This window comes from Stigmatopora argus, chromosome 4, assembly GCF_051989625.1.
Source record: "Stigmatopora argus isolate UIUO_Sarg chromosome 4, RoL_Sarg_1.0, whole genome shotgun sequence".
NCBI lineage: Eukaryota > Metazoa > Chordata > Actinopteri > Syngnathiformes > Syngnathidae > Stigmatopora > Stigmatopora argus.
This window is the reverse complement of record NC_135390.1, coordinates 23,051,857-23,067,557: the sequence shown is the minus strand read 5'-3', so window position 1 is coordinate 23,067,557 and position 15,701 is coordinate 23,051,857. Positions and strand designations below refer to the sequence as shown.

The window sequence follows — 15,701 nt, the reverse complement described above, 5'->3', positions numbered from 1 at the left end:
AATCTGTCGTCGGTCCAGCAGACAATTACTTTAACCAATCAGAATTGGAGTTGGCGACACCAAGGCCTTCTGGGAAGCGTACGGAAACGTCTGCGTTTTCCCACCCTGAAATTGAATAGTGAGAGAGAGAGTACAAGCTAGCTAGCGCTAGCAAACTGCACCTGTAGCGAGCTGCACCAGCTAATATATTGTTGTTTTGTTTTAATGACGCCTTTGTCAGCCCACAATGGCCGAAGAGGGAGAAGAAGGGGATTTTCTGGCAGTTATTTACGGTCAAAGCCATTTTCTAGACGGACTTTTCAATGAAGAGACCCTCAAGAAAACTCCGAAGCTAGCTAGTTAGCCTGTCAGCCCTAATCCATCCGAAATCTTCTCGGGGAAAGAAAGGACAACTAAAAATGATTTTTGGTGAGTAAAATCATTTTATTAACATGTGGCTACGTTCCCTAATAATATTGCAATTTCTTGAGGTTATTACTGATGTATTTTGTATGTGTTGTCGCTGCAGTAAATGTTTTATAGCCATAAAATAGAGATTGAGGGTTGAGCTGATTCAGGTTGCACACATTTTAAGTTTATTCGTGTGTTTTTAAATTTGTCCTACGGATAGATTCATCAAAATATGGCTAATAATGTCAATAAATTTCAGCGTACGGAAGGATGATTGGACACCGACCGGTCAATGGCGCTGAAAGAGTAAAAAAAGCAAAGAATTTCAGATTTCAGGCTCGGACGTCTTCCGCAAAGCCTCCATTAGCAATTGGGCTGGCCATCAATATTAATATTTTGCTTGGCGGCAACTTTGTCCCGCATTAATATTCATGCTGCCATACATTGCAGGCCACCACTTACTTTTAGGATTTGTAGTAAGTGGAGCGGGGGGTGATGTGTATCTATTTGGTGCACCATTTTCCACCAGTGGCCGTTCCCGCAAGGTTATTGGCAAAAATAAATCTTTCGTATGACAAACTTGACGGGGCTGGACGTCCATCCCATTTAAAGGGTTGGCAGAAAGTGACCTGGAAATCCCCCAATATGTACCCAAAATAAACAAAGTGACCCCGAAATCCCCTGAAATCAACAGGAAACAATCTAAAATTTACAGGAAATGATCCTGGACTCCCCCAAAATGTATAAAAAGTCACCCTAAATCAACAGGTAGTGATCTAAACTTAACAGGAAAAATCGAACACCAATTCTAAAATGAATAAACAAGGAAGTGACCAAAAATGTTCTCATTAGCATCCCCAACCCATTCATTCAAACAGGCCGCGAATGCTAATGTTTTGGCGTCCGGCGTCGTCAATGGCAACCAGTGAGTCCCCATATTTATTTTTTTGGGCGCGCGCGGCCTCATGATATCATGGCCGCGGCGGCGAGCTAGCGCAAACAGGCGATTACGCCGGGGCGCCTTTCTGGGTCACTAAGTTAAATATTGCAGATGGTTTATTTTTAGTGGGCGCGCGTGCGCACACGTGTTCATGTGCGCGGGTTGTCCGCCCGTGGGCAGCGTTTGACCCACTAAGTCGCGTTCGCACGGCCCGCGGGCTCCAGTCAGTGTTTTGCCTTGTTCGCGGTAACCACGACGACCGACGCGTCCAATTCACGCCGGGGCGGAAAGCAAATGGAGCGTGATGGACTGGGAATTTGCACACAAAAATGGGCATTTTTAAGCCCTCTTTTTTTGCTCTTCCTCTCTATTTCAACGAAATGGCAGACATTTTGAAATTGTTTTAGGCAGCTGTGGGGGACTAAGAGACTAACAAATAAATAACCAATCAAATAAACACTAAAAAAATGAACTCAATGCGTGTTTCAGACTCAAATTAGGTTTTGATGGCGCTATAAACGACCTGCCGCATGGCGGCCATTCATTGGGTGGCAGCCAAGCCGGTCGGTCCAAACGGTTTTGCCGCTTACGAGTTCCAAGTTCCGGGGCATTCCGTTCGCCACGTCGGCCGGGCTCTCCGCGTCAAGCGTCTCGCGCCGTCCCCGCGAGCGCGACGCCCCGATCCGTCCGACTTCTCACCTGCGCCATTGTGCGCCCTCGCTAATTGGGAGCGCGGATTCCGGGGCGACGTTTCCTTTTGTCTCGCCGAGCCGCGAAGCGCTGACCCGGACGCCGCGGGTCACAGCTGCGCTAATTGGCGCCGACGAGGATGCGCGCCCGGGCGGAACAATAGCGCCCGTCCGCCCCTCGCTTTCATTTCACTCTCCGGAACACGCAGGCTTCATCATTGCCCACCCAGGGACATTTTTTGCAAACGCGCCTTGTGGTAAAAGGCGGTACTACATCGGGGCTAATTTGGGTAACTATGTGACTGTAATCAACAGGAACTCAGCCCTTAATGCCATAAATACATCAGAAAGTGACCCAAAATCAACAGAAAGTGACGTCATGTGCCCATCAATCAACAGTCGTGACCAATAAACAGGAAGCAACCAGGAAAGGCCCTAACGTCAACAGGAAATGATTCAACTTTGACGGGAAGTGACCATTTAATGCCGCAAATACATCAGAAAGTGACCCAAAATCAACAGGAAGTGACCAAGGAACATGAACTAAACGTGGAATGACCCAGAATTGACAGGAAGTAACCTTGTAATGCCACAAATACATCAGAAAGTCACCTGAATATGCCCCAAAATTTAAAAAAAGCAATCGAAAAGGCCTTACGTTCAACAGGAAGTGACCTGTGAACAGGAACGAAGAGCCCTAAAATCAAAATATTTGGAAATTCAATTGAGGTTTTACGTCGATAAAATAAAAATATCGACCACGACAGACTCACATCGGCGTTAGGACGAGCGAGTTCCGTTTGTTTACTACGGATACCTCGAGAGAGTTGGCGACGAGGCGTTCGGGTGCAGGCGGAAAAGACGCTATCTGCAAAGGTGTATTCTGTCAGGCCGCCAGCCGGAAATAATACGTATGCTCCTTAATGAATCGCCGTCTACTCTCAAACGTAAAGCGCTCCAAGTCGGGCCGCGGTGTCAAAAAGTCAATGCGACCGCTCGCACGCACGCTAGCTATGTAACAGTAGCGGCGTCCCCCCCCCCCGGCGAGCCAGCCAGCGGGTCACGGACGGGTCAGCGTGATGGCTCGGGTTCTATCTGGTGTTGAGCTGACGGACAGACGGACGATCGGATTAAACGGGGGAAAGCGAGCTTGTCGTGACCAGTCATAAAATAGCACGCGATCTGGCTAAGGCGCATTTCATTTTGCATTTCAAATCATTGGCTGCCATGACAGCGCCACATGTTTCAAAGGGGGAGGGGCCAATTGAATAAAAAAGGTCACATTTGTTGCGCTTGAACATGTACTACTACTATACCACTTCAGGGTATTCACTGAATTCCATAAATTGGACTTTGCTGAGTCCTGTGTTTTGTCAAATGAACCAAAAACACAAAAGATTGGAACCCAGTAGGTCATCCGTATGCTCCTCCCATAAAAAATGGCGCTGTTTCATAGGAATTAGGACCAAACATTTCCACTAGTTTAGGGTCTATGTTAGTCATGGGAAAATTCATTGGAACATTCGTGAGCTAAAATGGCGTTAACTAACGTCGACATGTAGCGCCGGAACCGTTCGCCACCTGTCCGGCGTCCGATCGAGCACAAAGATGATTTCCCGGACGCACGGAAGCTAATCCGCCCGCTTTCCATTAGACCGGCGGACTTTTTGGGTATCGACGCGCGCTTGACCCGAGGTGGACGGCGCCGATTGACCGGTGGGAAAGTTCAGACGGCGGTCACGGGCCGGCGGCCGGCTCTCACGGGACTTTTTCACGTGTGCTTCATTCCGCGTGCGGCGGGTACACTTGTCCGTCTCGCTAACGCTAGGTGCAGCTTCAGTTCGTTTTTTTTTTAAATGACTACAAAGTTTTTTCGTCATTTTATTTAAATGTTAAAAATCCAAAGAAAAAGCTCATGTCATGTGATTGCTTCATATCATTTTTTTTATCCATTTTGCACTTGATTTCACCACATTGAAAAAATGTTGATTGAAAGAAAGTAACTATGCTCATTTGAAGAAGCTCTTCAATGTCCTTTCTCAACACACGTTAGCATTAAGCTAGCCACGTTTCTTTGGGCAAGTGAAATAGTTTGCGGCAACATTTTTCCGTTCAAATACACAAAATGTTATGTTTTTATATGAAATCCCAAGACACATTGCTTGAAACGAGAACACTTTCCCTCAGAGGAAAAAGAAGAAAAATCCCCATGTATGTACAGTAAGTGCATTAACAGTAAGGACACCGGTGTGTGCGTGTGTGTGTGTGTGTGTAAATGTGTGTGTGTGTGTGTGTGTGTGTGTAAATGTGTGTGTGTGTGTGTGTGTGTGTGTGTGTCACTCTCTGAGTGGAGATCATCAAGTTTGGGTTCATGCTGAGTTCAGGGGGAGGTTCAACGGGCGGTCAGCGGGCCATGTCCAGAACACGTACATTTCCCCCCCCTCGCTTTAACTACGAAACATGCGCACACACACACACACACGAACGCACTCAGCTGATCTTTTGTCTCCAGTTTGACCCGCGTTGTGGCAGAAGCAGGCGAGTGTGTTAAAATGAGGTATTTTTAGCTCCTTTTTAATGCGTCTTTCTTCTGCTCTCTTGTAAAGAGCGTGGAAAAAAAATCATTCGCAAAGAAAATCGTTCTTTTACGCCGACATGGATACTTTTTTATTTATTTAATAAATGGATCACTATAAGAAGTGCCCAGGTTCAAGTGATGTACTATTTACTTATAGTGCCAAAAGAGTGAAAAAAATGGAACTCTTCCTATTCCCATTTTCTTTAACAATCAGCAGAAGTATTGGTTCAAATAATAAAAAATAATTTTCCCAATAACTTTCATGTATTTAGTGGACAACTAGTGTGCAGCTTTTATAAATATATTGGAAAAAATGTTAAACAATAATAAGCCTTTGTCCGCATTTCTCGTCACTGCAAAAAAATTATCTATACTTCCCATATCGATTTATTCATCCATTCGTTTTCGAGTCCATAAATACAGAAAAGCATGTTCAAAAAATCCTCACTGAAAAAAATATTTTCAAATGTATTCTTTTTCCAGAAGCAATTTAAGATTTTTGGCGAATATTAAAAAATATATACATATATTATTATAGCCTTATTTTGCAGACAAAAGCACCTGCCATCTCGGCAGCCATCTTTTTTGCTGACTCTCACCCTCGCACGACAAACGGAATGGCCTATCGGCTTTTTACGGCGCCCCCGCCAATAAATGGCGGGTCACGCTTAAGTAACCCTATCTTGTAATTGGGTTCAAGGTTAAGCGACCCCACCGCGCGCGAGGGTTAAGGTCACCGCGTCGCTGGCGGGGGGTGCCGATGGAAATGGAGGATGGGGGCGGGATTAACTCTTCGGTTGCCATTGACACGCCTTGAAAAGTACCATATTTTCTCACAAGCCGTATTTGTAACAAAAAAAATGACTGAATCAAGGGTACGCTTTATATCCGCACAAGACTTGCTATACTCTTTTTCACCAGTAGATGTCGGAAAAGTAACATTTACTATTTGTGGGTTATTTTCTGTTTTGCAGTAAAAAACAACAACCATGACTGGATGAATTACACACTTCCTTATGATATTGACCCTAATCATGTGCTTTTGATTCATACAATACCACGTGACTTGATGATTTTCCTTAAGATTTTACATCAAAGTAACACATTTATACTCCCTATTAAAACCTTGTATATGGAGGTGAAAATTGGGAATCACAGGGCGGCTTATACGTGAGAAATTGTAAAAATTTAACCATTTTAAGGGTGCGTCTTATGCGTGGGGCCGCTTATATGTGGGTAAATACAGTAGGAGCAATTTCGTTGGGATTTTCCATCGCTTCATAATAAAAAAAAAAATGGGGTTGGGGTTCGCGTTTGAGATTAAAGCTCGCGTGGTTGTAGAAGAAGCTTTTAAAAGGAAAAAGAAATGATTTTTTTCGGTGGTGCGCTTGAATTCCGTCCGGGCTCTTAATGTGCTATTTGCTAATTCCATAATTCCACCAAAGAGTTGTTTGGTCTGTTTGCCGGATTACCCTCAAAGAGAAAAGCATGTTTTTTTTTTTGCACAAATTTGGAGACCGGATTGTTTTTGCTCTTTTTCAGGATTACTCACATGATTCCGAAAACACGTTTTTTTGCCAAGGCAACCTCGCCTCAAATTCTTCACAATCAATAGGCATAAAAATGAAATTGCGAAAAAAATCAAAGTTCAACCATTAAAGTGACCATTTTTTTAGGGGGCGATGGCTTGATTTTGAAAGAAGAAAGTCTTGGCACTTTGAATTTATGCGCCGCCCGCCATATTGACCTTGTCGGCGACCCCGCGCCAAAAGCGCATTTGGCTCGGCCGCCGCCCAGAAAGGCCAGCTAACGTGGAGGGCCGCCGCGGTGGCGCGTGGATGGCCCGCCGAGGTCAAACCGGGGCAATCGTAACCATCTCGCAAGATTCCTATCATTTGTGGACTTGCACTACTAAAACAATATCATTTGTAGCATGAAGTATGTCCAAAGTAGATGATTTCCCAAAACAGACATCATTTCATTTTCTGCACCAAAAAGACGTGCCTCGTGGTTAGCGCGTCGCTCTCACGATTCCGGGGTCCTGGGTTCGATCCCACTGTGTGGCCTTTGCCCGTTGGCCCCGGGCTTGCGTGGCTTTTCTCCACTTGCTCCTCCCACGTCCCCCAAAACATGCACGCTAGGCTAATTGTAGCTTAACTTTCCCTGGCTACGAGTGATTGGTTGTATTGGTTGTTTGTTTCCTTGTGTGCCCTGTGATTGGCTGGCCACCGAAACAGTGTGTCAGCCCGTAGTTGATTGGGATAGCCTCCAGCACCCCCCTGTGACTTGTGAGGATTAACAGCGAGAAAAATGAACTCTCTCTCTCTCTGTATTCCTCCAAATTAAAAAAAAAATACCGATTGGCTGCCTTCCCTCCCGGTCAAATTGAATCGGACGTCAAAGCGCCGCATGGTTAGCAGCGAGCGTGGCTTTTTTTTTCTTTTTTTTTCCCTCTCTTACGCCGGCTCAATTAGCTTGCGTGGTGGCTTTGAGCCCGGGCCAGCACGGGTCCAAATCCTCTCCTGCGGGCCCAGCTGGGAGGATTAAGACGGGTTCCTGTCCCGTGGCTGACCTCTCCAAAGCCCCAACAGATGTCCTGGCCCCGCCCACCCCCGTCCCCCGTCGCCCCCGCCGCTCCCCTGGAACCCTCTCTTGACCCCGCACTCAAAACGGCGCACTCGGGCGACGGCTCTCGTCAAGAGAAGCCTCCGACGACCCGCCGCGTCCTTTGGCATCTTCCGCAAAAGACTCCGCCCCTAACCGCCAGGACATTGAATGACCGCAGCAAGTGACTTTAAAATGTATTTTGACCACCACACATTCACCCACCCCCACGCCCCCCCCCCCCCCCCCCCCCCCCCCACACCGAGAGAAAAGCGTTCATGAAAAGGAGGACGAGGCGACGAAAAAAAAAAAAAGCGCCACGCCGCCCGCCTATTATTTGGACTTTGAAAGGCGGCGTTTGGGCCTCGGGACCGTGGCTCGGCGGCCAACTTCTCCCATTCTTTGGCCGGCTGGCATCCCGGCGTACGGCTGTCACCATTCTTAGGGAAGCGCTGAGCTGTGAAATCGCACAAATTGCCGCCGCTTCTGCGTCTGGCCCGCCGACAGAGAGAAAGAGAGAGAAAGAGAGTTGCGTTTCTGACCCGACCAAAGTACGGGCGGACAAATTTTCCGCCTCGACACTTGCCGGCCCGCAAGCCCACTCCCCGCATCCGCCCCCCCCCACCCACGGCAGCGACACCTCCACCGCTTTGCTACGTCGTTTGCGGGTCAGCTCACTCACACACACACACACAGATCCTCCAGAGCAGGGGTAGGGAACCTATGGCTCGGGAGCCGTATGTGGCTCCTTTGATGGGTGTATATGGCTCTCCGCTAACCTGTCGTGAAATATGGGAACCGCTGGTGAGAGACCCAAGTCCCGAACGCACCAATGGGAGCCTCACGCCGACACAAATTTTTCTTCATGATACTCTTCTGAATGCATACTCTCATTTATACTCATTGATTAGCAACAGAGAAAAAAATGTTCTCAAAATAGACCTTTTTTACTTTCAAAGTGGTGAAATGATTCATAAATGCAAACATTTTCATGTATTTTTACTTTTAAATTCTGAGTACGGCTCTAAAGGAATAATATTTGAAAATATGAATTGTTTACGGATGTCTTCCTCCTAAGAAAGCGCAAAAAGGTAAAAAACAAACCTATTTAGGCACACGAGAACGATCGTGACCTTTTTAAGGAGAGCCGGCCGCCAGTCGGAGATTGGTAGCGTGGCCTCGAATCGGCGGCTGGCGAACGCCGATTCCTACGGTTGGAAAAACCAACTGGTTGCGGCGACCCGCGTCCAATTCCTTCGAAGCGGGAGGTTCCGTGGCCGTCGATTAGCGGTCGACCGGTTCGTTTTGGGGTCAAATGCCGTTGATCCCGGGGAGTTTATAGGTCACTTTTTGTTGATTTTGGATTACTCAGCGGCAAGTGACCTGGGAATGTCAACAAGAAGGAACTCAAGATAAACAGGAAGTCACCCGTGTTCGTTGACTGCCTCCAAGTTAAAATAATGGCGTTCGGTGCTGTCATTGACGGCCAAGGAGCTCATTTTATGGGCATTTTAGGTCATTTTAGGTTGATTTTGGCTCACTTCCGGGTAATTTTGGGTCACTTCCGGTTGATTTGGGGCTTTTCCTAGGTCACTTTGGGGAAATTACAGGTCATCTAATGTTGATTTTGGGTCACTTCCTGATGATTTTAGACCATTTCAGATCATTTACTGTTAATTTTGGGTCCCTTCCGGTTCATTTTGGGTCTTTTTTAGGCCACTTTGGGGGAAATTATATGTTATTGAATGATATAAAGTTTGGGTTACTGAGCAAGAAGTGACGTAGAATATCCATAAATGTATAGAAAGTGACTCACAATTAATCGGTAAATAATAAGTACACAGTTAAAACAAAAAACTCTGTCAGGCTGGCATTATTGGCGTGGAATACTCAACGTCGTCGAGGCAGGGACCTCTAGTGGCGAAACGATTCAATTACAACACTACGGTACTTCCACTTTGGCCTCTTTGGGTATTATATTTTCGTGCCATTTTTCACCTGCAAATGGCTGTTGCGAATACATTACAATTCTTTTCCATTCATGCTCACACAAATGACATAGAAAGAAAGTGATTTGTCATTGAAATGGGCTGTTTCACACCTTCATTCACAGGAAGTCCCTTTTAAAGTTTATTCTCGAGCGCCAACCAAATGTTGTTATCATTCCAAAACTGAAAGGGCTTTGGTTTGGTTGTGAAACACAGGGCAAAATCAACAGGAGTTACGTATGTGACATTCACCAGACGGCCACGTGCTTTTTAGAAAGCCCCATTTGGAATATATTTCATTGTTTTCTTCTTCTTCTTCTTCAGAAGACGAAACAACTGGAGACGACAAAGATGCCTTCAAGTGTAAATACAGGAAGTGGCTGTGTGCAAAAGGCCACGTGAGCACATTTGGCATCACGCATTTTTTGGCGGCCACTGGGCAGCTTTTCTTTTGTCTCCAAAATTAAAGGTGAGACTTATTTCAACTTATTTCTGTTTAAAAAAATGCCATTTAAATTCCGTTTGAGCGTCACATGACTTTCTTGGTCTTTCTAAGAGATCTTTTTATAGTGTTTGTTTTCAAGTGATGACGTTTCTTTTAAATCCATTTTTTCTTGCATTTTAGCGGCTGTGCGTCCCACTTTTTGCGGACTCGTTCCATGGCGGCCCTCGTCTGGCTATTTTGGGACCTCCTGATAAATATACAAAGTGGTAAGTCATTGTTTACTTCTCTTTTTTCCTTATTCATAAAAAGAGAATGCATTTTTAATCATGTATTTTAAATGTATTTCTTTTTTTTTTCAAGATTGGTGAATTTTTGGGGTAACACATAGGTACTAGTATGTTAGTTATTTTTATTTCTTCATGTAGTATTAAAAAATGGTATGGGGTATTTTTGGAGCCTCTCAAAAGTAAATATTTTCTATTCTAATGTTGATTTGTTAGTGAAAGAGAAATAAAACAAGAGGTGGAACAGTCAAAATTATTTTTCATCAATTTAGTCACTTTTATAAAATAATTTTACTTTTTTTTTCAAATAAATGATGAAAAGAAAACATTTCATTTGTGGTTTTCATTGATGTACTATCAAACGTGGTCATAAATATTTTTTAGCCTCGTTAAAAGGAAATATTTATTTAATATCTGATTTTCCTTTTCCGAGAGATTTAAAGAGAGAAGAAACTGAAAATATTTTGAATGAATTGGGTATGCATTTTAAAAATTAATGAAAATTATATTATCTTGTATTTAAAAAAACATTGAATCTCAGCTTTTAATTGATGTTGCATCTCATAATAATGAGCATTTTTGTTTCGTCTTGAAAGTTAATATTCTCTAATCTAATTGTCTTTTTTCACGAATGAAGCAAAATGAAATGAGTGAAAACACGGAATTTATTTGAAATGTATTTCAATTTGTTTTAAAAATCTAAATGTCATTTTTTTTTAAATTTATTACAAAACAAATTCATTCCATTTTTTCTGTAGTTTAAAAGACGGTATTTTTTGGAGTGTTGACACCGAGCGGAAAACGCCCATCTGACTTAATTTTTTTATTTGATTGAATTTTGGGGGGGGGGGGTCTGGCTTTTCCGCAGCGGATTCGTCCGTCTGTGGCGTCTCCTGCTTCACCGACTACAAGGTCCTGATCAACTGCTCGTGCGCCCGCGGTCCGGCGCGCCCGCTACGCCTCCGCGTCAACTGCAGGTATTGCGAGCGTCCGGCCAAAGCCCGTCCGACCGTGACCGGACGTTTCGTCGACGGACACTTGGTCCCCGGACGTTTGGTCGAACGGACACTTGGTCGCCGAACAGTTGGCCTAACCTTAACCACTATTAAAGAAGACAAAGGAAATTCACAAATTCTTTTATTAAAAAAAAATAAAACAGCAAAAACTCGCCAGACAACACAAACACATTAAGATTTGGGCGTGTGCAAGTACGAAATGGGCTGCTCTCTACACACACTACGCACCAAACGGGGTTCCTACGTTGAACGCTCCATTTTCAAAATAAAAGGCAATAAATAAAATGATTTTATTAATTTATAAGACAAAGGAAATTCACATATTCTTCGTCGTCTTCCTTCTTTTTTTTTTGCTTGGTATTCCCATAGGTATGGTGTATACAGACTAGATTTCCCATGCGCGTTGTGAGGCGACGGAGCTAGACGTCGTCGCTTGTCGGCCATTTTAAGAACAGGCCCATTCGCTCCTATTAATAGTCAATAGAATTTGTTCTTTGAAAGGACAATGGATTGCTTGATTTAAAATCAAACGTGTGCGTCTATATCAAAGTCAGAGATGCAGTATTTTTGGCATACTTCATAACGAATTTAATAAAGAATATGTGAATTTCCTTGGTCTTCTTTAATAGTGGTTAAGGTTAGGCCACCTGTCTGGCGACCAAGTGTCCGGCGACGAATTGTCTGGTCGACGAACTGTCCGGCGACCAAACGTCCGCTCGACCAAGTGTCCGTCGACCAAGTGTCCGTCGACAAAATGTCCGGGTTCCCCGTCCGACGGCACACGCCACTTCCTACACCGCCAACTCACGTGCCACCCCTGCAGCGACGGAGAGCTCCACGCGGTCGGCGGCTGTCTGCTAACGCCTCCCCGCCCCTGGTGCGTGGCGTACCCCCCAGGGCTGAACGACATCGCCGCCGTAGGGACCGATTGCACCACGGCGGTCGGCGGCGATTCGTCCAGCTGGGCGCTCTACAACGCGGGTAAGCCTTAAAAAAAAACGCCAAGCGAGCTTATCTCCCAACCCATGATGTCAAAGCACTTGCTATTTACCGTATTTTCCGGACTATAAGTCGCTCCTTTTTTATCATTTTGGCTGGGCCCGCCACTAATACTCAAGTGCGACTTATGTCTTGATGTATCTGACAGCTGGTGCATTTCGAGTCACTTTCTGCTGATTTGGGGGCATTTCCGGGTCACTTCCTGTCGCTTTTGGGGCATTTTAACTCATTGGTCGCCGGGGACGGTGACGTTTTGACGGCAGGGGGCGAAAGAACGAGCGTACACCAACAAAATAAAAGTTGGCGTTAGCAGTTAAATGAAGCGTCACGATTGGAAACGAGTGACTTTCCCCAATTTCAGTGAAACCGGCGGCGCCCCACGACGTCCGAGCGACCGGCTCCCCCGACGGCGGCCTCAACATCACGTGGGAGCACGCCGACGCCCACGACCAGTGCCTGGGCTACAGCCTGCGAATCCGGGGTCCCTGGCCGGTAAGGTCCGTCCGTTCAGAGGTCGTGGTCCCCCGCCAAAGCGCCCAAAAGCCCCGATCCGATCCTCTGCCCGCCCGCGTCAGAACCCGGCTCGCTCCTTGGCGGCGGACGGGAGGTTCCTGGCGGTGAGGCGCGACGGGCTGCCGCCCGGCGCCCGGTTTCGCGCGGACGTGCGGGCCAAGTGGTGCCCCGAGAACCCGTCGCAGGGCCCCTGGAGCGACTGGAGCTCCTCCGTCCATTGGACCTCGGCTGACGTGGCGGGTAAGAACAAAAAACTCAAACAAAACGTGGCTAGGCTAGGCTAAAAGATCATTGTTAGTTGCTGCCAGCAAACCACTAGAATTGAATGCCTTTATTGTCACAATCCAAAATGTTCTGGAAATCCAACTACGAGCTACGGTTGTCGTAACCCCGACTCCGGGTTTTCCTTGGCTGTGCCTTGGAGAGAAGTACTTTTTAGAAAAGTGTCCTACAGTGGCGCTCCGTGCATTTTCTCGTAGCGCCTTCAACGGGTAAAATCCACTCCCTAGCAGCATTTAGTGATTAAATACAAACACTGGAGCTTTTCAGATATCAGAACCAGGCCCACAATTGAAATATTATTTAGGAATGTAGCCATATTTTACTCCCCAAAAATCCTTTTTAACTGTACACAATATCCATCCTCCTTTCTTTCTTCCTTCTTTTCTATGGCCATCCAAGCTAATGCTGAAACTCGAGCCTGTCCTGTCGTATTCCTGGTGTAGTCCGTCTTGAAAATGGCTTTAAATCAACACCCACAATATATTTGCTTGTGCAGCTCGCTCCAGATACAGTTTGGTAGCTCTGGCTAATCACTAGCCAATCATAGTTGGTGAAAGCGATGACTTATCCCTGCGACAAGGCATTGTGGTGTTGCCAACTCGAAATGTGATTGGTTAAAGCAACAGTCTTATCGACGCTTGTTTAATGCAGCAGAGCCTGCAGAACCGATTGTGAAGGCCTTCAGGCAGATTTCTGACCCTGGCAACAAATAATGGCTCAAATGTGATTGGTTCAATGCTTCAATATGAAAACACACACCTGGAAGCAGTGCAACCAGGGGGAAAAACAATGAAAGGAAGCTAACAGACCATTTGGATTTATTTCATAAGTCTTCATGGACAAAATATAATATGATTCAGATATTTCTTAGGCCAGCAGAGAAGGCCTTGAAGGCCCTGACGGCCCGTCACTGGTGTCCTAGAAGCTCAAAAGTGGAGTAGTGTACTTGATGGTGGAATCATTTATACAACAGTTATAATTCCTTTTATTAGGGAGGAAACCCCTGTTATTTAAAAAATAGATATTTTTCACCGTATTGAAAATGACTGCGCTAGGCCACGCCTCTTAACTCCCTCTCCGCCCTCGACGGAGACGGACGTCCCATCCCGGCGAACCGACTTTGGTTTTGGGCCCTCCCCCGGTTCGACGGGATGGGACGTCCGTCGACGGCGGGCCATTTTTCAACTCTAGCGAGAGGATGGCGCCCACACGCCCTCTTGGCCGTCTTCATCCCGGCGGGGGCGGTCACGGCGCTGGCCCTGGTGTTCCTCCTGGCCTGCCCTCGAAAGCGGTGAGTACCAAACCCTGGACATTCTCCGCGCTTGGCCGGTGCGTGGGGTCACGTTTGGCCTTGGCGGAGTGAGAAACCGCCCGCAAATGAACGCGCGCTCGACAGGAAGCGGCACGCCTGCAAATGTAACACCTTACTTTCTTTCCACGAGAAACGGAAAAAAAAACACCCGAGAGAGAGGAAACCCAAGCAGAATGCCGCTCGACAATATATCTGCTCTTGGAAACGTTTCCATCTTTCATGTTTCTGTACCACTCATCCTCACGAGTGTCACGTGGGGTGCCGGATCGCATCCCGGCCAACTGTGGGAAGCAGGCGGAAATGGTGGCCAGCCAAAAGAGGCCAACAGCCACCCATAGCGAGGGACAATTTAACACGTTCAAGCAGCTAGGCTAGCGTTAGCGTACACCTTTTTGGGGGATGTTGGAGAAAAGCGCTCTTTGCTCGTTCACGTTTCAAATCCATCCATTTCTCATCGTAATCGTCGGTGGGACGGGCGACCACGGTTCCTCCCGGTCAATTCCGTTTCACCTTCCAAATGTTACGTTTGCCAGGCGGTGGCTGAAAAGACTGCGAAGGAGCGTCTCGGTGTGCAGGCCAAACGACTTCTTCCAGCCGCTCTACCTGGACTACGGAGGCGACTTCAAGGTGACAAAGTGCTGAACTTTTTCACCGCCCCGTGGCCTTTCTTTCTCCTTTTCACACATTCACATTTAGATTGTTTTCACAATCACCCGAAAAAATGGAGTTTGAGCTCTCAGCGTCTGCGTTTCCAGTCTTTAAATAGATTTTTTTCAATTCACGGCTTTGGCGAGAAAGGAGCATTCGTGGCCCCGACCAAGATGTTGGCATCTTGGTCGGGGTGACCTGCTCATCAAAGTCATTGTGCTGACATTCCAATTCAATCGTGACTCACTTATTTGACGTCCAATCAAATGCTGCTTCTGCATTTTGGGAAAATCCATGTTCGCCAGGAGTGGGTGAAACCTGTGTTCGGCGAGCACGACTTGTTGCGGAATGCCACGGCGACGGATACGCCGACCGCCGCCGCCGCCGCCGAGGAGGAGCCCGACTCCGGAGGCCAGCCCCGCCTCCTCCGTTACCTCGTCGTACCGGTGGAAAAGGGCCACGCTTCCATCGACACAGTGACCGTGCGAGGAGGAGACGACGACAACGCTCCCGATTTCAGGCAGCTGTCGGAAGAGGACGCCGCCACGGACGGTCGGGAGGCGGCGGACAAATCCCCGCCGTGGGACGACACCTACCCCCGCTTGGAATTGGACACGGTGGGCGGCGTTTTCAGGGAACGCGCCAGTCCCAGCCGATCGGGCGCCCGACAGCCGAGTGATTTCCCAGATGAGAGCCTCGTCTCGCATTCCCACTACGTCAAGCAATGGATTATGGGTAGTGACCACCAAGGCGCGTTCAACGCTTGAGTAGTCGCACAAGTCTGCCTTTTCCACGTATGTCAGATTTGATGTCTGTGTACCTTTTTGATTTGTAACTTAAATCAAACAGAATCCCTTATATTGACAGATTTTTTAAAATAAATTACATTCATAAGTACTAGTGTCTTAAACTCATAGCCCAAGAGCCAATTGTAGTATTTGTGTCGCCCGTGTAGATTTTGTGATAATAAAAAAGGCCAAAATAATTTGAAATGAATATGAATGATTGAATGA

General features: G+C 46.6%; 1 protein-coding gene across 2 annotated transcripts; it reads left to right on the top strand.

The window, feature by feature from the left end:
* The first annotated feature begins 11 nt into the window (after nt 1-11).
* On the top strand, nt 12-15,585 carry il21r.1 (interleukin 21 receptor, tandem duplicate 1). 2 transcript variants are annotated; one of them, XM_077599457.1, is made up of 10 exons: nt 12-408; nt 9,517-9,658; nt 9,815-9,900; nt 10,787-10,895; nt 11,758-11,915; nt 12,295-12,425; nt 12,509-12,686; nt 13,920-14,019; nt 14,574-14,667; nt 14,994-15,585. In XM_077599457.1, the coding sequence occupies exons 3-10, from the start codon at nt 9,849-9,851 to the stop codon at nt 15,453-15,455; spliced, it is 1,284 nt and encodes a 427-aa protein (XP_077455583.1). In that variant the 5' UTR covers nt 12-408; nt 9,517-9,658; nt 9,815-9,848; the 3' UTR covers nt 15,456-15,585. The 2 variants fall into 2 exon arrangements, with proteins under 2 accessions (XP_077455583.1, XP_077455582.1); XM_077599456.1 differs by having other exon boundaries at nt 9,514-9,658.
* The last annotated feature ends 116 nt before the right edge of the window (nt 15,586-15,701 follow it).